The sequence below is a fragment of the Sciurus carolinensis genome, chromosome 8 (genome assembly GCF_902686445.1).
Source record: "Sciurus carolinensis chromosome 8, mSciCar1.2, whole genome shotgun sequence".
In the NCBI taxonomy this organism is placed as follows: domain Eukaryota; kingdom Metazoa; phylum Chordata; class Mammalia; order Rodentia; family Sciuridae; genus Sciurus; species Sciurus carolinensis.
The window spans coordinates 123,635,059-123,660,226 of NC_062220.1; the positions used below are offsets into that span (position 1 = coordinate 123,635,059).

At 50.3% G+C, this 25,168-nt stretch overlaps 2 protein-coding genes across 4 annotated transcripts; one reads left to right on the forward strand and one right to left on the reverse strand.

Annotated features, from left to right (window-relative positions):
• The first annotated feature begins 353 nt into the window (after positions 1–353).
• Prodh (proline dehydrogenase 1) lies at positions 354–20,328 on the forward strand. Its single transcript, XM_047560482.1, has 14 exons — positions 354–713; positions 4,094–4,287; positions 7,507–7,541; positions 8,089–8,241; positions 9,254–9,318; positions 9,524–9,640; positions 10,074–10,153; positions 10,879–10,960; positions 12,017–12,109; positions 12,229–12,375; positions 13,439–13,614; positions 15,194–15,292; positions 16,844–16,932; positions 17,029–20,328. Exons 1-14 carry the CDS (start codon positions 444–446, stop codon positions 17,214–17,216), a joined length of 1,788 nt encoding a protein of 595 aa, XP_047416438.1. The 5' UTR covers positions 354–443; the 3' UTR covers positions 17,217–20,328.
• Positions 17,937–23,704, reverse strand: LOC124990428 (protein DGCR6). 3 transcript variants are annotated; one of them, XM_047560483.1, is made up of 5 exons: positions 23,487–23,704; positions 23,250–23,410; positions 19,890–19,990; positions 19,082–19,222; positions 17,937–18,764 (listed from the first exon to the last, which is right to left on the reverse strand). In XM_047560483.1, exons 1-5 carry the CDS (start codon positions 23,594–23,596, stop codon positions 18,597–18,599), a joined length of 681 nt encoding a protein of 226 aa, XP_047416439.1. In that variant the 5' UTR covers positions 23,597–23,704; the 3' UTR covers positions 17,937–18,596. The 3 variants fall into 3 exon arrangements, with proteins under 3 accessions (XP_047416439.1, XP_047416441.1, XP_047416440.1); XM_047560485.1 differs by having other exon boundaries at positions 17,937–18,700; positions 23,487–23,703; XM_047560484.1 differs by having other exon boundaries at positions 17,938–18,680; positions 23,487–23,697.
• Between the last annotated feature and the right edge of the window lie 1,464 nt (positions 23,705–25,168).

Sequence of the window (25,168 nt, forward strand, 5' to 3'; positions counted from 1 at the left end):
GAAGGGAGGTTGTGGGGATGAGTGATGGGGGGCTGGGGCAGTCAGGGTCGCTGTGTAGGAGGTGACCTACCTAGCTTGCTCCTCCTACCTAGCCTACTTGGGGGCCTGGGAAACCCAGGAGAAAATTTCACACCGGGTCTCCTCGGGGGTTGAGGAGCTCGCGGTGGGCAGTCTCTGCCTAGATGCTACAACCCACTGCGAATGCCTGGTGGGGCGGATGCTTGCGTGGGGTCGGGGTGGAGGTATGGGCTCAGGCCCGAGCCGCTCGGCGGGCGGGGCCTGCTGCAGGACGCACGGTTCGGAAGAGCGTGGGGCGTGGCCTCCAGGGGAGAGAGCGCGGCTCAGAACGCCGGGCAGGACCTGCTGAAGTGAGGGCGTGGCTCCAAGGTCGAGCCTCCTGGTCTGGGTGTACTTAAGCGGCCGGGGTTCGTAAAGACTCCGCCATGGCTCTGAGGTGTGCGTTTTTCTTGCGATCCCGCACACCCCATCTCGCCCCGCTGTCTACTGCGCCCGCGACCCGCGTGCAGCCCGCCGCGGGTCCCACTGCTCTGCCGGGATGCAGGCCGGCTGAAGCCGTGAGGCCGCCAGTTCCCGCGGTGGACTTCAGCAACGCACAAGAGGCATACCGCAGTCGGCGTACCTGGGAGCTAGCGCGCAACCTTCTGGTGCTGCGGCTGTGCGCCTCACCCGCGCTGCTAGAGCGTCACGAGCAGGTGTGCGGGTGGTCGGATGGGTGGGCTTGCCGGTGGCTAGAGGCCGTGCGGGGACTTCTACTGTTCCGGGAGCTGTTATGGAGTTTCAAAATGTTGGGACCACTGAAACATCGCCTGTAGCGATGGTTGGAAGCCAGGAAGGGAGGCGTTTCCTGCATTCCCTTTTGAACCTTGTGAATTTCCCTACTCATCATTTACTACCAATTAAAAACAGACCAATGAATGTTTAAGATATGTACCACTTGCAGGAATACAAAGTTATCGCCCTGGAGTTTAAAATCGAGTATCTTTCATTTTTCCCAAAGGGAATTCTGGGGGTGTTGAAGGGCTCACAGCCTGGGACCCCAGAATTGCACAACCTGTGACCTGTCACTCCCAGAGATCATCATTCTGAACAGCATTGATGAAAATAGGAAATCACCTAAACACTCAACTTTAAATTTTAACACAGTAACTTTAAGAAGCGTGGGGGTCTTGGGGAAGTAACCAGTCTGGAGGATTAGAAATGATAGTTACTATTTCAAAGTGACCCTGGGAACAGTTTTCAGGGGTACAGTTGTTGGCCCCACGGGTCTGGAAGATTGTAGGTAGTGATTGCTTTTTCTGGTCAGACTGCTTTGAGTGCATTGTGCAGCCCTCAGCTTCCCAGGGAGGCGGGAGGAATAAAGGAAATACTAAGTCACACTTAGGCTTAGGTGAGGCACAGCAGGTGGGATGTGAGGGCAACACCCATGAAGCCAGAGTCAGGTGCTCATCAGAAGTGTTGGCTTGGATCCCGTGGGGGAACTTCATGGTCACCCTTGGAGCCTAGATGGCAGGAGTGGAAGGTAGATGGAGGAAGAAGGGGTGGAACTGGTCTCCTCTAAGAGACCCAGTCTGTGTTTGTGGCTGATGGTAATATCCTGAAGTAAAGCCTAACTGCAGAGGAAGGTGAGAACGGATATTGGGGGTAAAGGATTTAGTAGGGGAGGGCAGGTGGATAGGACCCTTTGGGGGAGGACCAGCATATAAGGGGCAGCTGGAAAGGAGCAGGAAATGCTGTTGGCACTATAATCAGGAGGAGGCAGCCAGCTGGGGCAGGTGAGTGGCCAACCACAGGGGCTCTGGGACAGGGCAAAAGCTATACCCAAGTCTCTCAGTGGCATCACAAGTGACTGGTCGTGGAACAGGGTCAAGCAGTACAGAAGCCATGCCTGCCTGTGACTAGTAGGAAGGGAGAGAGGGATAGGAACAGTCCAGGCCAAATTCTTGTGGGCTAGGTTGAAAGAGCACCTGACTGACTCAAGTAGCTGGTTCCTTTGAGCCCATCTCCTGTGGAAAGCAGGTCAGTTTGCAGGGCATACTGGGAGCTTCCAGCAACAGTCTCTGAACCTGTTCATCCCCTGTGAGTATATGAAGCACTCCTGGAGCCAGTGTAGTATTGGTCTTATTCTTTTGTTTGGTATTGGCTATGGTAGAGTCAAATAGATGTAGGTCGCATGGGGATGTTTGCCACAGACAGTTGTCCATCTTCATGTGGTATATTCCTGATGGTTCTCTCAGAGCTGATGTGGATGAGGTCATAGGTTATTTTCTAGACTGAATGATGGTTTTCAGGTCTCTGAGTCTGTTCTTCTGCCACTTGGGTGATCTCTAATTTGTGCAAGATCTGTCTTTTTGTTCCAGCTACCCTGGCACTGTCTTGGTGGAAATCAAGACTTACTTTGTTCTGCAAGCTTCTGCAGTCAGAACTCTGCTTTGGGCTTGGTGAGACATGGAGAGCTACCCTCATCTCAGATGTTGGCATGATCATTTTCCAATTTCTAGTCATCTTGACTAAAGAACAAAATGCAGAAATATCAGATACTGCACAGAGACTACAGTAAGGCAGGGGTGTTTCTCCATGCAACCCTGGTCCTCAGAGCACTTATGTACACAGGTGTGACCACAGAAGACATCTCCACAGAGCACCAGTGTGTGATTCAGGGAAAAGGTGGTGGGGTCTTGACTGTTCAGGGCTGGTTTGGGATGATGCTTAACTTGCTAATGCTTTTACTTAAACTGGAGATTGTTTCCCCATAAAAGAGGAGTTCAATTATCCATGGGGTTTGAGAAACCCCAGGTTTTTCTTATCTTGGTGCTGAGTTATGGTGGGGAACTGTGGGCACAAGGACTTCCATGCAAGGTGGTGAGTGTGCTTCTGAGCATTAAGGAGCTTCTCAAGTTATTTTCATTCCTTCTGCCCTGGCTCTCCTTGCTGCTAGATCTCTCCTTGTTCTGCACAGTACCCTCCTTGCTTTGGGAGGATTTCTGGATTTAGGTTAGCAAATGCCCTCCATCCCTGCCCACAGGCACTGTTCTGGAGTGACCTTGATTATTCTACTTTGAGGTCTCCCTCCCATTATGGTATTGGTGCTTTCTGTCTTCAGTTCTTTCTCATTCCTAGAGCTGTACCTGGAAGATAGCAGCTTAGGACATTAGATGGAATGATATCAGAAATTTGAGATGGGCTGAGATGTGTTTGGAGGCAAAGCTGAGTCATTTCTGGGCAGCTGTTTTCCTCAGAGGCATGTCCATCAGGGTCAGCCTTGAAAGGTTCTGCTGGTCCCAGGGTGTGCCATCCTCTCACAGACCTGACTTCTTGTCTTGTCATCCCTTGTTTCAGCTGAGCTCAGGCTTAGGCTGAGTTTTATATGTGTTCACCATTCAGCAACCATTTGAGGGCTGGCCTTGTGCCAGGCACTGTTTGGGGGACTTGAAATAAGAGTGAACAACACATTGAAAAATCTGGGCTCTTGCATTGCAGTGGAGCTGCAGCATTGTGGTATGAAAAATGTTATGAAAATGGCCACTGCTGCCTTTCCAGAGTTGTGCCATGCTCCTCTTTACCTAGCAAGCAGTGGTCAGGCAGTGCCCTGGGGTGAACTGTGAGCTGGCCCCCTCCAAGGTGGGGTTCAGAAAGGAACAATGTGCTCTTAATCATAGATAGGGAGACTGGAGCCGGTAGAAGACTGAAGGGGTTAGAGCACTGTTCTGCTCTAAATGGTTACTGTGAGTGAATAAGCAAGCTGCTCCCAGTGGTCTTCCTTATAAAACTGATGCTGGCCTAGGTGATCTAGTAAGACCATGTCTCAAAATAAAAATTGAAAAAAAAGGGGCTGAGAATGTAATTCTGTGGTAGGATGCTTACCCTAGTATGCTCAAGGTCCTGGTTTCAGTCTCCAGTACTGAAACAACAGTGACAGCAAAAAACCCAAAAACCTACCCTAAACAACCTAATGCTGTTAGGCATTTTGGCTCTATGTGGTTGGAGTGAAGTATATAGGGAGGTATAAAGAGGGATTCTCTGCTGGGGAGGGAGAGACTGATGGCCCAGTCAGCTTCTTCCCTTTGCCTTCCAGCTGCTTCAAATGACCAGAAGACTTCTGGGGCAGAGGCTGTTTGACAAGCTAATGAAGATGACCTTCTATGGGCAGTTTGTTGCTGGTGAGGACCAGGAGTCCATTCGGCCCCTGATCCAGCACAACAGGGCCTTTGGTGTTGGCTCTATCCTGGACTACGGAGTGGAGGAAGACCTGAGCTCCAAGGAGATGGAGTAAGGCTTGCCTGTCTAGAGCAGCATCTGGTGTCAACCCCAAAGTGCACTGGGATTTTGGGAGCCATGTTTGGCTGCTGGACTTCAGCCTTGGCTAGGTAGAGGCCAATGCTAGATGAGCTGTCAGCCTGATCACAAACTGCCCTCTTGGGTTCTGCCTGGAGTGCTTGTGTTTTTGCTTTCTTCAGATGACAGTTGTGGGCTTCTATGGAAAGGCTGGCGTGTGCCTGAACCTATAGGTGGTTAAAGATGGGACTGAACACTATGGATTCTTAGCCTTATCTAGCCCAACACCTAGTCTTAAATAGTTTGCAAGTTGTGAATGGTTTTTGCATTTTTTAGTGGTTGAAAAAAATCAAAACAAGAATCATATTTTGTGACATGTAAAATTTTATGAAATTAGAATTGCTTTTTCCCTACAGGGGCAGAGTTGTGTAAATGTGTGGCCTCCAACACTGAGAATATGGGCTGCCTGGCTGTTCATACTAACATTGGCTGGCCCTGGTATAGGAGACTGCTCTGGCTTCCTGCTCTACTACAGTGTCTCTTCCCAGGAATTCCTGACTGGCTGGGTGGGTCCACTACCCCACCCTTGCCTGGCCCCAACTTGTCCTGAAATAGTTTCCTAATCTGCAGGTGACTCTGCCTAGAGGGTATGGAGTCTCTCAGGCTTGACCTCTGCCCAGGCATCCACAGTGAAGCGAATCACAGACATGAACACTGTATTAGGCTGGCCTGGAGTCTCCTTCTGCCATCACTAGCTTGTTGCAAGGCCCATTCCCTGGGTAGGGAGTGTAGGGGGCATATCTCACTGACCTGCCTACTTGGGCAACAGGATAGAATGACAGGATGTTGTTGCCGTCTACTTCTTGAGGTAGTGGCAGACTTACCAGAGGTTCTCTACAATACTAGTTTTTTTTTTTTTTTTCAAAGTGCTGGTGCCTGTGAATATCCAGGCCAGGCTTGGATTCTGGGCCTCTAGTCCTGACTGTAGCTGGGCCTGACCCATGTGAAGCTCAGGACACACCCTCTGTGGAGCATATCAGGCTTCACTTTTGTTCTGTTCTGCCCCAGGTAGCTGCAGGGAGGGGTTGGGGATAGGCAGTCACATGAGGCCTCTGTCCCTGGGAACAGAATGTATCTGCCTTGTCTTAGCATGCTGGCCTCTGGCTCATTGGCTTGGGGAGCCCAGCCCCTTGCCTTGCAATTGGCTGTTTTGAAGGCAGCATGCTCTAGCCCCAGCATTCCCTGTGAACCTAACTGTCCCCTGGAGACTTGGCTGCAGCCTTTACTGAAGCTGCCTGTTGAATAACTAATGGGCTCTGTGGCCTCAGTCCCAGACAGGGTGATTTCATAACAGCATTTTCGCAGGCTCCTTTGGTACGAAAAGACTCCTTTCCCAGGGTTGTCCGCCAGGCTTCCTCCATGCCTGGCAGTAGTTGGAGCCTTTGGAGTGGCCTGGCCTGTGCCTTGCCTGGGAACTGTCCACCCTACTTGGGAATCCACATCCCTCACCCTGCAAAGTCTGTGTCTCTGTTGGGCTTCTCTGTTGTTGGTGGTCACTTGTCCTGCTTGGGCTCTGAGACATAAGTGGTAGTCCCTTTTTGACCTGACCGAGTTGATACAAAAGTTCAGTCCTTGTCTCTGATGCTGATCTGGTAACTGGGACGAGGTTTTGAGAAAAGGAAGAAGAAATCTTATTGCTTTCCTAGCAAAGGAGAATACATAGGGGATTTCTGTTTCAGAAAGTGGAATTCTAACTGCCAGAGGGGACAGTAGGCTTTAAAGAAGGGATACAGAGGCTAAATTCTTCGAGTGCCCTATCAGGAGTCCTAATTTATTCGTAGCCTTGAGAGGTAACCACTTCTCAGACTCATTGGTGCCAGCCCAGAAGTCTGAATTTCTTTATTCCTGTGGCCAATGAGCTGAAGAATAGATAACTTGTCAACCCGTGACAGGAAGGTCAGTCTTGCTTTTCTGATGGTTAGGAATGGGCACAGGAAGAAGAGGAAGGAAAAAAAAAAAGTATCAGTTTTAGAATAAGCTGCCAGTAGTCGAGCAGAGAGGTTTATATTTAAAGCATAAAGTGAACCCATTATAGGGTGACCACCATCCAATGCCAATGGTAGATAGCAAAGATGCACACCCAATTCTGCTGCTGGTAGCTCTGCCTTCAGAGGAACCCAGGCTGTAGGGCAGGGCTAGACTTGCAGGCACCACTCCGCACCATCTCATGGCCTGCAGGGCTCAGTGGAGAGTCCTGGTCAGGAGTGCCGAGCTGTACAGATTTGCTTCAGTGTCCTTGTGGTAAAGGGTGGGGGTTGGGGGATACTTATCTTCCTAGCCCACTCTCTTGTAACAAGACCCATAGAATGTATTTTGGGGAGAGAAGCAGAGTATAGTCTATAGTGACCATGAAAAAAAAAAAAAAAGACTGTGGGGAGGATAGTTGGCCTGTCTGAGCCCTAGTTGAAGAATGAGATGAGCTGGCCAAGGGCAGCCAGTGTCCTGACCTCAATGTCCTGTCTTATTGAAGACTTGGGTGTTCTGGGATATGATGGGAACCAGGGAGGCTTTTTAACAAGGGGACAGTGAGATCTGATTTACATTTTGAAAGAAAATTCCTGGTTGCTGCTTGGAGAATAAACCTAAGGGGCAAGAATGAAGCAGGGAGGCTGGCCCTGGAGGGTGTGATTGTGCCTGCAGTAGGGGAGGAATTTCAGAGCTCTGCCCAGGTGTCCTCAGAGAAACTCAGAGGCTGTGGACATGGGGGTAGAGGCCAGAGCAAAAGGATCTTGCTGCTGGAGTTGGGCTTCCTGCCTCTATTCCCCTGTGCCCTATGTGGCTCTGTGTTCCCTTCTTTCCTGGGAAGAAGCATTGCCTCCTTAACTAGCTTTCTTTTCAAGACAAAGTTGCATGTCCTGGGCTGTTCTGAGAATCTCAGAGGATAGTTTTCTTACCCTCTTCAGTAGGGGGTTCTACCCACATGAAACCAGAGGTTCTTGACATGGGCCTCAAGGGCCCCAGAGGCCACTGTCCCTCTCTGGCCCACGTGGTCACACCCAAGTTGGACTGTACCTTGGAGCCAGCCCTCTTTCAAGTTCATGATCAGGATCAGGTCCACAGCTCAACCTCAGCCTCCTCGCCCTCTTCTGCTTCCTGTCATCTGCAGGCCCAGGTGGTATGACTCTGACCTTTGTCTCTTCCTCTTTTCTGCAGGTCCTGTGCCTCCACAGCAGAGAGGGATGACAGCAGTGAGTAAGAGGCCACTGTTTATGACACATGCTCTCCCCCACCCCCATGCACCCTGGTAGCCTGGGAGACATATGGGTGCACGGCCTGAGCAAAGGTTGGGGTAAAGGATAAGACCTGAGTCTCCTCCCTGTGCCAGGGCTTCCTGGTCTGGCTTTGTATACCTTGAAACACTGGTTAGAGACAGGTCCTAAGTATTTCTCATGGTCCTTTCAGGTGGACTCAGTCTTCTTGGCTCTTAGCCTGTGATAATCCAGGCCTTTGTGATGGAGGTTTGGCCTTTGTGGCCTGGTTTGCCCCATCATGAGACTTAGCCAGGGGGAAATGTATTACAGCTAGAAGAACAGTAAGGGAAGGGATACATGATTGTCTGAGAGAGAAAGGCAACTTTGGGGAGTGTGGAGCTGCAGGTCCATAGCACAGTGGGGCTGGTTGAGTTCATTCTGAGGGTGCCAAGGATAAAGACAATTGGCTTGTTCATATTGTGTATAGGGGGTTTGGGCTAGTAGAGCTGGTGGCTGTGTTTAGGGCATGTGTCCACCTTTCTAGGCACGAGTAAGAGTGAGAAGCAATATCAGGCCCATCCAGCTTTTGGAGACCAAAGGGACAGCATCATCAGTGGTGCCCATACCTACTTCTATGCCAATGAAACCAAGTATGACAGCCACATGAAGACCCTCTTGCACTGCATTGAGGCCTCAGGTATGGTGCCCTCTTTTTTGGCTACATACTTGCCCGACCCTAGCCTGGGAAGACCCTTGGGCAAGTGGAGGTCCTGGTAGGTGAAGAAAGCTCTCTGCAGTGAGAGAGCTTGGCTTAAGTCACAGAGGTTGTGCTGTGTCCAGCCCTTTCCTGAGACAGTGCCTCCTTCTCTGCCTCATGGTTCTTCCCTTTTTCTGGAAACTGCCTGAATGTGGAGCACTGGGAGATGGTCTATGCTGGTGGGCTGAGCTACCTCCTTCCCTGGGTCAGTGTTTGGTTCAGCTGATACCATATACTCTGTGACAGAGAATCCCTCCCTGGCACAGCGTATTGGGGGCTGGGATGAGGGTGGTGAGTTAAGCCATGAGATCCCAGCATAGTCCCCATGCCATCCTTAGCAGTCCTGTGTTTAGTGGCAGCAGGACTTATGTCTTTTGAACATTTTAAATTCAGTAGTGAGTGATCCTTGGAAGTTTCTGCCTAATGGGTTGGGGGATCCCTAGTGATCAGGTCAATGCTCAGCCATTTTGGTGAAGGGCATCTTCTTGCCTTCTGCCTGTTCTCCCTGGGGACAAAATGAGGGGGAAGAGGGCATACAGAGGAAAAGATGAGTGACCTGAGTGCCCCACCCTCTGCTCCACTTGGTATGTCTGTGTCCTGTGATCTATGCATGGATGTCCTGTGGTGCTGACAGCATAGGAAAGGAAACTGAGACAGGGAGAAGCAAGGACACCTTTGGAGCTTCATAGCAGTGTGCAGGTCTTGCTGCTTCTTTTGGCCACCATTTTTCTGCATCATGTGGCAAATAAAAACTTTGCCAAGTCGCCCCTTCCCATCTCTGTGGTAGGGTCTTTGGAGCAGCCATATGCAAGGGTGTTTAGGGGACTGGGTAGCAACATGATTAGGGACTTGGCTGCAGAGCCAGCAGGGCACACACTTCTGGTGCTCCTTCACTTGTCTAGGCATCTGTTTTTTCAGGGACCCTCATAGCTCTTCCTTTGGCTTCTGACAGGTAAAGCCAGTGATGATGGCTTTTTAGCAATTAAGCTCACTTCCCTGGGGAGACCCCAGTTTCTGGTAAGTGCTAGAACCTTCCATCTCCAGAGAATTTGCAAGACATTGGGGCTGCTGTGGGCATTAATGATAGCATATGTGCCCATACTCTTGAGTATATCAGGGTTGGGATAGGATACAGGTCCTGTCTTTGGGGCATCAGGGGCTCTACAGTGTCTGGAGGAGGTGGGTATGTGCTATGGATAGTGACTCAGGCCTGTGTTTGCAGCTGCAGTTCTCAGGTGTACTGACCAAGTGGAGACGGTTTTTTCACCAAATGGCTGCAGAACAAGGGCAGGCTGGGCACGCTGCCATGGACACAAAACTGGAGGTGGCAGCACTACAGGTGGAGTGTGAAGGGATGGTCACCTTGGGGTCTTGGGGAAGAACCTCACCTAGTGATAAGTGGCCATGGTCCAAGGCGGATCCCTGGAGCAATTCTGAGATATAGCCCATTCTACTGCTACTGGGGTCAGCTGGGAGGAGGGAAGAAAAGGAGGACCTGCCATGGGCTCTATGGGCTCTACTTCTGAACACAGGCAGGAAGTACTGGCAGGAGGGTGGGAGAGCTGGTCCTGCAGGTAGCAGAATGTGGAGGAGCTGCAGGGATGAGAACAGGCATAAGTAAACAGATGGGAATAGACATATCTGTGGCGCGGAAACAAGTCCAAAATGATTCCATTCTGCTAATGATGTAATAAAGTCAAACCTCTAGAGGGGAACATTTGTGGATGGGGCTGGGAGACATCAGTGCTGACTCCTCCTTCTCACTTCTCAAGGAAAGCATTGCTAAGATGGGCATTGCCTCCAGGGCTGAGATTGAGGACTGGTTTACACCAGAGACCCTGGGAGTATCTGGGTAAGAGCAGCACCTCTGGATGAGAAGAAGGGGGATTATGCACCTAACTGGGGTAGTCTTGGTTCCAGCTGAGTTTTAGTAGCTTCTCCAAATCCTGGTTGATGATAGTGCTAAAGAGACTGCCTCTCTGAGATGCACTAAGTAGGAGTGACAGGAACCTGGGAATCCCTGGGGATAGGGATGGGCAGCATGGACACAGGGCTTCTTCTGAAATTATCTGGGTCCCAGAACAAGGGTGTCTACCCTCCCTGAGACCTGCATTGGTAGGCAAGGAATCAGAGTCCCATGTCCCATCCTCAGGGCCACACTGAGACAGAAGTCACTAGGGGATCCAATTCATATGTAGCCTTCAGCCAGCCCTGTCCATTGTAGCTTACCCAGCCCCTCTGAAGCTGCATCTGCCTCCTGCCTGGTCTCCTACCTTTGACTTTTCCCTGAACCTAATTTGGCATCAGTGCATGCTTTACATTTTTACTGATGCCCCAGTGCAGGAATGTTCATGTTTTGGTTTTAATTTTTTAAGTAGAGAACAATATTCATATTTCAATTTTAAAACTAAAAACAGAGGTGAGTTTTATGGTAGCTGTGTTTGGGAGTGCTCTTTTGGGGAATGGGATGACTTTGGTCTGGGACCTCCAAACAACTTGAGCACCCATGGATAAAGCTGTGTGGCTGGACCAAGAGACATCTTTCTGTCTCCTTTGCTGTTGTGCCTTTTCTCTCAGCACCATGGATCTGCTGGAGTGGAACAGCCTCATTGACAGCAGGACCCAGTTCACCAAGCACCTGGTCATCCCCAATGTGCAGGTAATGCTCCCCTCTCATGGGTCCTGGCTGAGAAGAGAATTAAGCTTATTACATGTGTCTCCTGTTCTCCACCCTGGGGACATAGTGTGATTGAGACTACCATTCTCTCGACCCCACAGGGGAGAGGACAAATCCACTAGTGTCCTCAAGAGTGCTCAACAGAGACCACCGTGGAGCTTTGAGGAGCCACAGGGAGGGGGGTTTTCCTCAAGTTATCATCTAATTTTTTATGATAGGTCATCCAAACCTCTTTGGAAATGGCAACAATCATTTTATTCTCTCATAGTTCTAGGTTGATATGGCTCAGCTGGGTGGTTCTTGTTTGGAGTCTTCTATACATGTGTACTCTGAGGGTCATGGAGCTAGGTGACCCTAGGTTCCCCCAGGTTGGGTCTTGTCACTTCCAATTTCCAGCCCACTGCTTACCTGCCTGGCTTCCTGAGGGCTACCATTTTGGTACCCCTGTTGCAAGTCAGTCTATTCCTCATAGCTCCCTTGTTTGCCTTTAATCATGGGTTTTTTTCTCTGGAGCCCCCTCCTAGTTGATGGGCTCAGACTGAAAGACTGAGCCTTTCCAGTTGATTGGCTGGTCAAGGTTCACTTCGTTTGTCTTGTGTGGGAGCAGAAAGGAGTTCTCCCCATAGGTCCCGGAGTGGCCACAGAAGCAAACACCTTGGGGTGCAGGCCTGGCCAGGGCTTGGAGCTGGCTGGCATGGGCAGTGAACTCCCTCCTGATACTACCAGGCTTCAAGTGTAGGACAAGGAGCTGGCTGGCTGTGAGATTCCAGGGCATCATGTTACTCTGTCTTGCTGGCCTTGGACAAGGTGCTGACCTTCACGTGCACAGTAGTGGGGGAAAGGCAAAATAAGGTATCCTCCCTGACCCTAGGGCCAGGCACTAAGGTGTTGGCTGGCCCAGGTTGTCCTCCTGGCCTTGCATGGGAGTAAGGGGGTGCTGGTGGGTTGAGTGTAGCACTGCTGACAGAGGTGTGATCAGGGCTTCCACGTGTAGCCTCCCTGGCCCCTCTGTAGTGTAACCATATGCTGTACTCTCAGACAGGACACCTGGAGCCTCTGCTGTCACAGTTCACTGAGGAGGAGGAGCTGCAGATGATGAGGATACTGCAGAGGATGGATGTGCTGGCTACAGTGTGAGCCAGCCCCATGTGGGGTGTGGGTGGGGCTTCAAGGACCCTGGGATTTGTGATGGGGAAAAGCATCTGTCTCACTTGAACCACAAAGTCTCTCCTGCCCTTTGCACCTCTCAGAAAGCCAAGGAAGCAGGGGTACGGCTGATGGTGGATGCTGAGCAGACCTACTTCCAGCCAGCAATCAGCTACCTGACACTGGAAATGCAGCGCAAGTTCAATGTAGAGAAGCCTCTCATCTTCAACACCTACCAGTGCTACCTCAAGGTATGGGCCCCTGCCTTCCCACTTCCCTGCCTCCCTCCAGGCCTTGACTACAGGTCCTCTGGTGTGCAGCTTGACCAACCACCCTGCAGGAAGTGTGCTCTTCTGAGCCCTGTGGCATCTGCCTGGCCCTCTCTGAGCAGAGGCTGGGTGCACATAGGAAAGAGAGGAGGGAGAAGGCTATATCCCCAAGGGATTATTGGGGCCCTCTGCAGCACAGCTAACATGGTCTGGGTCCAACTTCCAGGAGAGAAGACCCTGCCCAGTGGCCATGTCCAGCCCCGCAGAGGAGGAGAGGTGGGGGTGATTACCTCAGAGTAGTAGTAAGCAAAACCTTTTGAGACTCTGTCACCAGTCCCTGTTCTGGACTTTAGGACTCTGACAAGAGTGTAGGCAGGGGTTGGGGGAGGAGGATACAAAAGATCTTTTAAAGAGTTCATCTGATGTACTTTAAACCTCTAATTTTGAAGACTTTATGGATGATTGTTTCTTTTTGTCTGTTTTTAAGAATTTTATAAAAGCTTTAAGAATTTGATAAAAGCTCTGGGCTCCTCTTTAGAAAAAAAATTGTGCAGAATTTTGCATGTCCTGAGGGAGCCCAGAGGTACTTCAGGATAGGACCCCAAAACCAACCCCAAGCCTAAGGGTGTAAGCTGCTAGGGCCTGTACAGGTCCAGAGCTTATAGGGATGAGCCAGGTACCCAGGGGACATGGGATGGTATGGGAGGTCCAGCCAGGTGGCCCCAGCATGCACCGAGATCCCAGCTGAGGAAGCTCTGGAACACAAAGTGACACTTGGCACCTGGGCTGACCCCCCACAGGGCTGTCTCCAGGCCAGAAGAAGGATGCATGCAGGTGGCCTTATCATCACCCCCTTTTGGGGTCAGGTCTGAGGCCCATTTTTACCTACAGTTGTTTGCCAGACTCTCTGAGTGTTACATCTCTCAGGCAGCTGCTGCCTAGCCCCAGGTGTCCTGTTTGACATACCTCGGAGTACCTGGGCCCCAGTAAGTCCCTTCCTGGCCATCAGCTAAGGTCCCTATAATTTTTGGCCTTGGTCCCACAGAATGCCTATGACAATGTGACCCTGGATATAGAGCTGGCTCGCCGTGAGGGCTGGTGTTTTGGGGCCAAGCTGGTACGTGGTGCATACATGGCCCAGGAGCGTGCCCGTGCTGTGGAGATTGGCTATGAGGACCCCATCAACTCTACGTATGAGGCCACCAATGCTATGTACCACAGGTGAATCAGCCTTTCTGTCTTCTGTGTTTCCTGGGGTGGAGAGTGAGGACCTTAAGAAGATCATGCTCTGCTAACCCCATTCAAGTCCAGAAGCCTCTTGGAGGAGTGAGAGATGTATGTATTCTTCAGGGCATAAGTGATATTTTTTATGTTTTATCATTTTTAAAAAAACATTAAGGCTTTTCTTTCTTTCTCTTTTTTCCCCTCTCTTCTCTATCTTTCACTCTATTTCTTTTGTACTGGTGATTGAATCCAGGGGCACTGTACCACTGAGTTACATCCCCAGCCCATTTTAAAACTTTTTGAGACAGGGTCTTGGTAAGTTCCTGAGGCTGGCCACAGCACCTGGCAGAAAAAGGGAAAAGTACAGAAAGATTTTGTTTCTATCTGGTTTTGAACCTGCATCATGTTGCATGGGGTGAATGTGATACCACTACACCAGGGAAAACACCTGTAGAAGTCTACCGAACAAAACAAAACTGGCTTTAGTACCCCCAGCTGTTTCCTGTTGACACTGTGCAATAAGCACAGTGTTGACACTGTGCAATAAGAAATGTGCAATAAGCCCAGGGTGCCCAGCCCTCCCTATGATGGTGTCCCTACTATTTGCATTTTTGTTCACATGGTGGGAATGTTAGTGGTTGTTCACCTTCTACCTTTGGTCTCCAAGATCTTTTTGTGTAGCACAAGCAGTGCAACTGTATGTTTTTTCTCTGAGGTTTTATGTTCTTGTTGCAAATTCTAAGGGACCCTGAGTGTCTCTGCTGCAGCTCCCTTCCTGGCAGCACCCATTTCCAGGAGCCCACTATGCACATCTGTGCTGTGCACATGCCATGCCCATCAGTATTTACACAGTACACTGTCCTTTGCCCTTGCTCTTTTTCATTTAATTATACATCTGGATCCTCCTGTGTCAGCAGAGATGGCACTGTTAATGGTGGTATGTGTTTAATACACGTGCACAAGGTTATGTGTCCAGGGTCTATGATCTTTTCTGTTTATTGTAACAGGATTCATTGAACATCTTGTCCCCCTGTTGTGTACACCTGTTGTCACAAGTTTCTTGTCCTAGGACACAGTGTTGCAAGTTCCTAGAAATGGAATTGCTGGGTCAGAGAGAATGTGCTCCAACCCTGATGGTGGTTATCCTTACTGCATGATGACCATACTGTTGAGTCTTGCTGGTGCATAGGGATGCTTACCTCATGCAAGCCCTCTAGACATCACTTCCTTTTATTTCCTCAAAGAGTTAAGAAGTGAACCAGAAGCAAAGCTGCAGGTTCAGGCAAGCTCCCACCCAGCCCCTGTGCAGTGATAGCATGTTTGATGTGGGGAAGTCACAGCCCAGCTAGTTCTTTGTGAATTGTTTAGTCCAAGCTATTGCTCAATTTTTCTTGGTTGTTGATCCTTCCTCTTTATGAGGTGCTGAGGGACAGAGGACTAGGTGCTATTTTTGTTTCTCCTAATGCTATGGGGTAGATACCCTTGGGAGGAGCTGCTTGCTGGATAGCTCTGGGCCGGTAAGGTCAGCAGTGAGGGGTACAGGCCTGGGGCTAGGCTCATGTGGCACTCTCCCCAGGTGCCTCAACTATGTCCTGGAGGAGCTGAAGCACAATTCTAAGGCTGAGGTAATGGTGGCCTCCCACAATGAGGACACCGTTCGTTTCACGCTGCGCAGGTAGGTGCTGCTCATCCTGAGCTGTTTTATTTTCCAAGGCTGGGGAAAACTGTCAGCACTCCAAGGGTCAGGGATCTCACAATGACCCATCAGGTGCTATAGATGATTTTGGGGATAACATCCATGGAACAAGCTGGTGTGGAGTCTTTAAGCCCTCTAGACCTAGCTGGCATTCTTGATGCTGCTCTGTAGTTACTTTAGTTTTTAACATTAATACATGACTTACTAAAGTTTCAAATTCAAAAAATAATTTTTTAGGTGATTTAAATGGCTCACTGAAATGTCTTGGGGTGGTGTTAAATCTTAGAGCCCCTCAGGAGGGCTCTTTGATGTGCTGCCTCATCTATAAACAGTTTCCATTAACATTTTAAATTGCATTTAGAACTTAATAGTCTGTTTTCTCTTTAAATGCTTATCCCATGGAGCACAACTTTGGGAGAAATCTAACAAGTCAAATACAGAAATAAGGTGAAGTAAATTCCTAAGTATTCTAGAATTTTCACCACGGTTCCATTTCTCATACCCAACCCAAAAGTGCCCTGAGGTATAGGTGTGCCAATCAGGATACCTAGATACAGGAAGCTAGTGATGAAACCATCAATGTGTAGATATTTTAGAGCCTAGAAAGTTTTGTATGATCCTATAAGACAGGAGAGAAGGGTGCTAGTCAGTTGGGGGCCCCTACCCTAACATCTGAGCATTGCCAACATTCTGTGAGCTACAGCTGTACTTTAAAATTTTCTACTAACTAGATTAAAAGAAAAAGATGAAATTATTTTCAATATTGTTTTAGGACTGAGGATGTAGTACAACAGTAGAGCACCTGCCTAGCATGTATGGGGACTTGGGTTCTATCCCCAGCAAGACACACACACACACAAATTTTTCATTTTTTTTGTACTAAATTTCCAACACCCCGTATTTGCCACTTGGCAGCACATATTAATTCAGACCAGCTTCCTTCTGAAGACCTGGGCTGTTGGTGGCTGCATATAGGATAGAATAGCTGTGCAGATATTATGGAGGAGCAGCCAGCAAGGGGAAGACAAGGGTGGGGGTGGGACAGACCAGTCACCAAACAAAATCCCCTTGGGCTCTTTGAGGGCCCAGGAGCTTCCCTGGGCTAGGTGCAAGCTCTTTGTGTGTGGCGGGAGAGGCGGGGTGGGGTCAGGTCAGGATGTAGAGGTGTGGGAGAGGCAATGGGGAGGAAGAAGGGCTGAGGAAAGGGGGAACAGTGCCGGTCATGGGCCAAGGCAACCCAGGGAGAGCCTCCCTCTAGGAGCTTTGGGGGGGTGGGGGTGGCAGCGTGTGTGTGTGTGTGTGTGTGTGTGTGTGTGTGCAGCCTAGTCATCTTGCTAGTAAAAGACTTGGTTGCGGGAGGCCAGAATCAAATGCTCAGCCCTACCCTGCAGGGGACAGAAGCTGGAGGGTAAGAGTTGGAGACTGGGTGTGGCAGAGGGGCCTCAGAGCTAAGACAGGGGCTCTCTACCATCCTCCCAGGGCAGTGTCTTAGGGCTGACTCCTCACCTGCCTGGTCTCATCTGTTCATAGGATGGAGGAGCTGAGCTTGCATCCAGCTGACAACCAGGTGTGCTTTGGACAGCTACTGGGCATGTGTGACCAAATCAGCTTCCCGTTGGGTAAGCTGGGTATTCCTGGGTGAGGTGTGGTTGGGAGACACCCTGGTGGGAAGGCAGAAAATAGAACTCACACCTGTGTCCCTGCTGTGTGTATAGGTCAGGCAGGCTTCTCTGTATACAAGTATGTGCCCTATGGCCCTGTGATGGAGGTGCTGCCCTACCTGTCCCGTCGAGCACTGGAGAACAGCGGCATTATGAAGGGCACCCAGCGGGAGCGTCAACTGCTGTGGCAGGAGTTGTGGCGGCGGCTTTGCACTGGCAACCTCCTCTACCGCCCAGCCTAGCTGCTGTGCCATCATGGCCACTCTACCACCTGTGATCTCCCACAGCCTTGGGGACAGGGATTTGGGGGTGTGAGTCTGGGTTGCCCCCAGGCTATACTACAATATTTGCCTTTTTATACCCAAGAATTTGAAACCTGTTGGACGTGGGATCAGTTGCCCTAGGTAGTCCCTGTCCCTGCCAGGATGTAGGCATTCAAGCCTGGGTTGAGTCCAGGTAACTTTCCTTTCATGAGTGGGCTCTAGACCCTATTTCTTAGATTCATGGGATTGTCTCCTGCCAGGGAGACCCACACCCCTGAACCTCATGGGTGGGTAGTGGCCCAGCTGGGAAGCCTACCCGGTCAATAAACCATTACTCTATAGCTGAAAACCCTCAACTCTACCATGGTGCCCTCACATGAAGTTAGCTCTGGGCAGCATAGAGGGAATGGTTTGGATGAGAAGACACTTCAAGTTCTGAAGATCATGTCTACCATGGATGGGGCAGGTTACACCTACCAACTGGCTGCAGTACAGACCCAGTCACCCATGATTCCATAATCCAAACTTGCATTCTGTACACAGGCAAACAGGTGATGGGGGCTGGGCAGCCCAGGAAGAGGGGAGCCCCAGGCAAGGTGTCAGTACACTGTGGTGGCTTTATCAGATGGGTGCTGCTTTCTGCTGCCTCCAACATTGCCACAGAGCTATCAGGAAAGGACTATATGTGGGCTCTGGCAGAAATGAGACACAACAGCCATGTGCAGGTGCCTTTATTTCTTTGGGTCACAGGACTTGTGCGCTGGAATTCCTTCTGCTTGGGGGCTTTAGCTGCCAAGGGAGAGGCCAAGACCATAAAACCTGGGGCCTGGCAGAGGTTTGGATGTGCCAATGGAATGGGAAGGTATAGAACCAATAGCCCTGGTCTCCACCCAGCACTGGGGCAGACAATGGGTAGGCCAGTCCTCCCTCCTTTTTATGACACCATCCTAGTGTTTGCACAGAAAACCCAAGACAAAGGTGGGTGACAGGTATCCACCCAGAGGCGGATACCAGGGCCTACAGGGTGCCAGGCAATGGGGCCATATGGCTGACTTCCCATGGAGGCTGGTACACTTGGAATGGCATGCAGGAGGGGAGCAAAGGAGGGTCCTGTGGGGTGCAGCAGGCCTAAGGAAGGTGGGCAGTACTCCCATGGCCAGCTGGCTCACCCTCCTGTGAGCAGCCAGGGTTCACCTGGCCTGACCTTAGAATGGTGATGCCCGCTGGTAAATGGGCATCAAATTTGGCAAGTGGCCAAATACCAGGAAGACAAGTTCTCTGCAGCTTTCTGGTGATCGTTGACAGGGCTGCATTCCCAGCAACGCTGGGTAGTGGTAGCCAGCAGGGACCCCCACCTGATCATAGGGCTGTCTTTCCTGCCTGGCAGCCCCTTTGTTGCAGCTTCCGAATGAGTTCCAACAGGTTCATCTGTAGCGTCAGCTCCTGGGATGCAGAAGGGGCCCCTGTGAGGGCCAGATGACACCACCTGGTGCTCTTCTGCCCTGGCCTGGAGGTGGATACCAGGACCTACAGGGTGCCAGGCAATGGGGCCCATGGAGGCTGGTACAATTGGAGTAGCATGCAGGAGGGGAGCAAAGGAGAATCCTGTGGGGGTGTAGCAGGCCTGAGGAAGGTGGGCAGTACTTCTATGGCCAGCTGGCTCACCCTCCTGTGGACCATGGGACTGGCCTCCATGTTCTTTTTAGAGTCTCACTTCCTTGCTACTCGCACCTACCATTGAACCTGGGCCTAACTCATCAGGGACTAGCAGTAAAACCCTAAATTTATTTGGGCCTTCAGGGACCAGTGATATGGGATGTGGCAGGTTAGGATCAGGTGCTGACCTGAGGGTTGGTGGTCACGTAGAAGCCAGCTACCCCTGCTTTCTCGAGTGTGCTCTGCTGGTCAGCCACTTTCCGGTCCAGCTCCAGAACAATCTTCCGGTCCATTGCCCGTTGTTCCTCCCGGATCCGATGCTCTACTGCCTGCCGCAGATGAAGGAAGTGTGGTTCCAGGCTCAGCTCCCCATCCTTCAATACCTCAAACACATGATTCTGCCTGCCACTTCCTCTTGAGTACCTTGCCCATCCCCACTGGTACTGGCTCCAGACCACAGGTATCCTTACCATACACTGTCCTCTCCCTTTTCCTCAGCCTCACCAAATCTTGCAGAGGGGTTCTAAGAGGCTTCCCTGAAAGCCCCAGCAGCCTTGCACTTAGCATACATCTCTATAGCCACTACCCACACCCTTCCATGGCTGGTTAGTCACATATGAGTCTCCAGTTGACTCTGAATTTGCTGGGAGAAGGATGGACCCCTTTTTGGCTATCCCTGTCATTCTACCATTGTATTTGCATGCATGAGGCCACAATGTCCTCCACTCAGCACCTGCTGTGTGTGTACCCCAGCCCACGAGAAGTTACCGTTTTAGGGAGTAGGAGAATCACTGGCCTTCACTCCCCACCCAGCCCTGGCACACCTCAGCCCCCATGGTGAAAAGCCATGTGCAGGTACTCACCAGATCTCTGGTGGCCCACCCAGGTCAAGACTCAGAATGACTGCAGCTCCTGAGCCACCCTGAGCCCTATTAGCAGAACCAGATAGTACCTGCAAGAAAGAGTCAGGCCTGGCCATCCCTCCCTGCCCCCTACCTCTAGCTCCCGATGCTGAGCTGCCTGGAGCACAGGTAGGTTGTGGGGTCGGCAGGCCTGCTGGGCCTCCAGGTGCTTCTGCCGCAGGGCCTGCCTGAGAACTGGGAGTGGAGTAGAGTTGTCAGGTTTTGGAGAGAGGGGAAGAGATCCAAAGCAGGTAAGAATGGGACCCAGAGAATACCTCATTCCTTGGTGCCTGCCCCTTCAGCCACGCCTAAGGGTGGGAAGCTCCACCTCATAATCCCACTCTGCCTGAAGCTCTGGGGATACCAGGAAGCTGAGTGGAGTCTCAGTTGGCCCAGACCTGACCTCACTCTGGGCAGGGTGCCCAGGGAACCTTTCTGCATATCCAGGGGACTTCAGAAGGTACTGGGCACTGAAGGAGGATGGAAAAGGGAATGTTGGTATAGAGTTGAGATCAGAGCTGCAGCCTAAGCTTGGAAGACCAAGGGTGGGTGTAGGAGGTGGGTGGGTAACTGAGATCTGGAGGCTTCTAGGCTCAGATGATAGAGTTTCAGTGGTGTCCTGCCTCATCATCTATGGGACACCAAAAGTGTTCAACAGACAAAGGCCTGGGAAAGGGAGGGGAGAGAGTTGCTGATAACCAGCTATGTGGCTGTGCTGTTCCATCCTTGGTACTGTCCTTCAGGGTAACAGAACTACCCCTCCCCATTGGCAGCTCCCAGCTGTTGCACAGCAGCCAGAGAAGTAGGAAGGGTGGGCACAGACCTGGAAAACCCCCATTTGGGTTAAGCCTGAGGTATCAGGAGTCAGCAGAAGTTCCATGCTGAGGAGTTTATGTTGTTCCAAAAGGATCTCACCTTCCACCACTGAACAAGGCTCCATAGTCCCTGCTAAACTATGCCACAAACATAGACAGGTGCAAACTGTCCATTCTGATGGGCTGATCAGAGAAGGAAGGGAACACTAGATGAATAGCAGCCAATGCCTTACACCTTATTGTCTAAGCATCAAATGGCCATGCCTCCCCAGCGGGATGGGGTTGCTGGCAGGCCACACTCCCAGATTCCACTGGGTAAGCAAAAAAAAAAAAAAAAAAAAAAAAAAAAATTAAGGAAAGCCATGCCAACTACCTGCTCAGAAGGTGCCTGGTTTTAGTAATAACCAAGGAAAACAAAGGCCAATCACCATCTGTTAAATTAGCTGAAGGAAAGGCAGAAAGTCAGCACAGGCCTGTCCTCTGCTGGTCATACCAGGATCTGGCCCAAGCCTTCTGAAGGACAAGTACCAAATGCTCCAGAGAGTTACCAAAAACCATCCCACTAAAAGCAACTAGGGGGGCTGGGGATATAGCTCAGTGGGTAGAGTGCTTGCCTTGCAAGCACAAGGCACCGGGTTCAATCCCCAGCACCGCAAAAAAAAAAAAAAAAAAAAAAAAAAAAATAAATAAATAAATAAAGGCAACCAGGGTTCTATGAAGAAATGGCTGATTCCAGGATTGAGGCAGAGAAAGAACAAGAAAAACGAGCCTGAATATCTTGGAACAAAAAGCAAGGAAGTGCTGGAAAAATAATGGGAATACATCAGAAGGAGACAGTCTGAAGCTCTCCACATGGCAAACATGGCACAGTTTGAGCATTAAAAAGAATGAGCTATGTACTTTGGCTCTATGAACTATGTGCACCCAATGAAAATGTTTAAAAATACAGCTGCTCAAGCATTTAGGGAAGAATTAATACCAATTACACATAAACTCTTTGGGAAAACTTGAGAGACCACTTCTCCACAAATTCTAAAAGGCTGGCCCTTACTCTGACACCCAAACTAACAAAAATATTACAAGGAAACTACAAACCAATGTCTGTCATGAACATAGAGGCAAAAATGCTTAATAACATTTTAGCAAATCAAATCCAAAATAGACAAAAAGAACAATACATCATGACCAAGTGGGATTTATCCCTAGAATGCAGTTCATCTCAGAAATTTTAAAAAATCAATGTAATTCACTGAAGTAACAGAAAAACCATCTGATCATCTCCATAATGCAAGAAAAGGAATTAATAAAATCCAACTTTCATTCTCAATAGAAACACATTGATTCTGGGGCACATGGACATTGCATGCCCTCATGGGGAAGGGGCCTTGCAACGCTAGAAGGAATTTTTTTTTGTCATCAACATTTATCCTACATCTAATCAGGCCTCTACCTGCTGTCCAGATTACAAAAAACAACAGTTTGGAGACAAGTTAAATGACAGCATGAGGAAACAATCAAACAGATGCAGAACAGGGACATTTTACAGGTAGAATGCACTGAATTCTTCAATGAGTCAGTGCCTCTATAAATGTTAGGAACTATTCCAGAAGAGATCTAAGTAACCAACTGCAGGGCATGAACCTGGACTGGATCCTTAATTATAAAGTGACAATTTGAGACCTGTTAGGTAATGTGACCACGACACACTTGGAATGGTTTACTGTGATTGTGTAGGAGAACATTATTTTAGAGCACTGTCTCAGTCTTGGGCCAAGGTTTGACCCTAGAGTTGTCTGCAGACATGTCTGGTTGTCATGACTAGGAGAGGGTGCTTCTGTCATCCTGTGATGCACAGGACACTACCTCACCATAAAGATTCACTCGTCTAAATGTCAACAGTGTTGGGTTGAAAATCCTGGTATAGTGGAATGCTGAGGACTTCTGATGAAGTGCTAAGGTGTTACATAAATGAACTATGGCAAAATATTATTGAGTTTAGGTGGAGAGCAAAATGGTATTCATTATACAGTTCTTTCAATTTTTACAAATGTTTTACCTCTTTTTATAACAAAGTTGGAAAAAAATAAAATAGCAAAGGTAAAAATCTGATAGTGTATGGGTAGCTACCTATTATAATTCTCAGCAAGGGGCTGTCAAGCCCTGAGTGGGACACAAAGGAGGAAGCAAGCCTGTGGATCAAGTGGAAAGCTCTTGCGGTTGCTAAGGGTGCTACAGGGCACACTGCTCAGGAATTCTATGAGCAGCTGGTGGGCCTTTGAGGGAACTCATCTTGAAGTGCTGCAGAAATGTCAAAAAACGTTCTTCCACTGTGGGGTATGTGGGGTATGGGTGTGGCCAATGGCCCCCACGCAAAGTCCTTGGGCCATTTAGCTTAGAAGTGGGTGGGGAAACAGGGAATCCCAAGCAGGGGGTTTCTGGCTGGGTGTCACGTTCAGGAAGTTGTGCAACTAAAACTGGCTTAACTCAATGGTCACCAAAAAAGGTGCTATGGAAAGCTCTGCACCCTTGATTTGGTCAATCTGCGGTTTCTCCTGCGAAGGAAACCTACACAGGTCTAGCGCTCCCGGGGCCGGCAGACCAGGAGGAACAGTTTGCGTTGTCCCGCCGCCCCCACGCACCTCGGTGTTCGTTCTGTAGCCGCAGGCGCTGGTTGTACAGGCTTTTTTCGGTGAGATGTTGGATCTCCAGTAGCCCCTGCACAATCTCGAATACGGTGCCGTCAAGGAGCGCCAGGGCCAGGTCGCTGAGCGTGGTATAGGACAGGCGCTGCTGAAAGGAGCTGCGGGTGGAGCGGCGCGGTGAGCGCGGGCGGGACCGGGTCCACCTCCGCTGCCCGCCCGCCCTCGGCTGCGCACCTGGGTAGCTCTTTGACCAGACTCTGCAGCGCCGACAGCAGTTGGTAGTGCCTCTCCTGCTGTCGGGCCCCGTCCACTGATTCCTCCAAGGAGCCGGCGTAGCGTTCCATGGCGCTTGCGTCCACCAGCCAAAGGCCTCAACAACGCGCTACCAGCCCGCTTTGCGTCTGCTTTGGGCGCTGTGCGCGCTACTCCTTTTACGTCTTTCTTGAGCGCCGCGCGTCTGCCACCTAGCGCGCCCCGCCCCTTGCGTCAGCCCACACGCCCCGCCCCCTCACCTCTGTGTCTCTCTTATTGTCCGGTCTGTTGACCGTACCACCGAGCCTGCCGGGATATCGCGGCTTTTCGAAGAATTCCTGTCCCGTTTACACAGAGTCTGCGCGGATCAAGGCTCCACCCCCACGCCTGTGGAATGCGCGAATTTTTGAGCTGTGACGGCTTTCTTCACCAGTGATCGAACAGTGGAAGCCCAGTGCATCAGTTCACAGCCACCTCGGCTTCGTACACCATTGCAGGTCAAGAAGTGGGGTGGGCTTGGAGTCTGCGTTCCTCCTCCTGCTGGGGTTTAGATTGTGATAAAGGACAACACTGGAGTTTTCTGGCCCGAACAGTGGGAGGCTGAATCCCGGTATGAAGCTGCCATAATTTCTCAGTGCTGCCCATTTTCCCCTTCCTGAACCGGGGCTACGACCACCCCCGCTTCAAGCTTCCTTGTGTTCCAGCCCCCACCTCCCCCCCACTGGCTGTGGACTCGTCCAGCTGTTGTGCTGGGCACTGAGGGGCTTCTAGCTAACTGTGCTGAAGCAACCAAGAATAGCCATTAATGTGGAGGGGTTCTGATATGAGCTGCAGAAGGCAGGGAGAGAGTGAAACCAGGGGTATGCATTACAGAGGCCTCTGGGGATTTGTGCTGAGAGCGGTAGTGGACTCTGAAGGGTTTGGAGGCATTTCACAAGTTACCCTCCAGCTTCTGTGTTGGGTGGTTCGATACTGTGTGAAATGACCCTCTTTCAACTTGGGGGAATGAGGGAGAAAGGTAGGAGGGTTATAGAGGCTTCTGGGATCATACTGAAGTCCCTAGATGGTCTCCAATTTTATCCAGGATCTATTTGCTCAACCCTAGTCACTGTTGGCTGTATCACCATCACTCTCATGTCTTTATGATGCTTCCTAGCTTGAAATATGAAATGAATACAATGAATAATGACAACTGTTGAGGACACTGCCATGGAATACATAGGGAGGGCTAGAGGCTTGACTGGAACTTGTGAGAGCCAAGCCTTCAGCCAACAACTGGGCCTGGGTCTTGGGGGAAGGTTTGGGGAAGACAGGTGACCAGCAACTGGGTGAAGGCATCTGCCTGAGGATGTTGTCTGGGTATACTTTCCACCTGTGTTCTCATATTTATGAAAAAGAGCCAAGTAGGATGTGTGTCCATGTGAGACCTAGAAGATGCACTGGGCAGCCCCATGTGATAAGGTTTTGGGCTTTGGCCTCCTCTATCCTGTCCTTGGTCAGCTGGGTGGGGCAGGGACCATGAACTGCAGCTGGAGTGGATCAGGCTAGATTTTGACATCTACATTTCACCTTGTTTGGCTATTGCTGCAGGAAGTCCCTCCAGTATCATTGTGTCTAATTGGAGCAAGCGTCTCCAGTTCAGTAGTGCCTCTCTCCTGTATGTC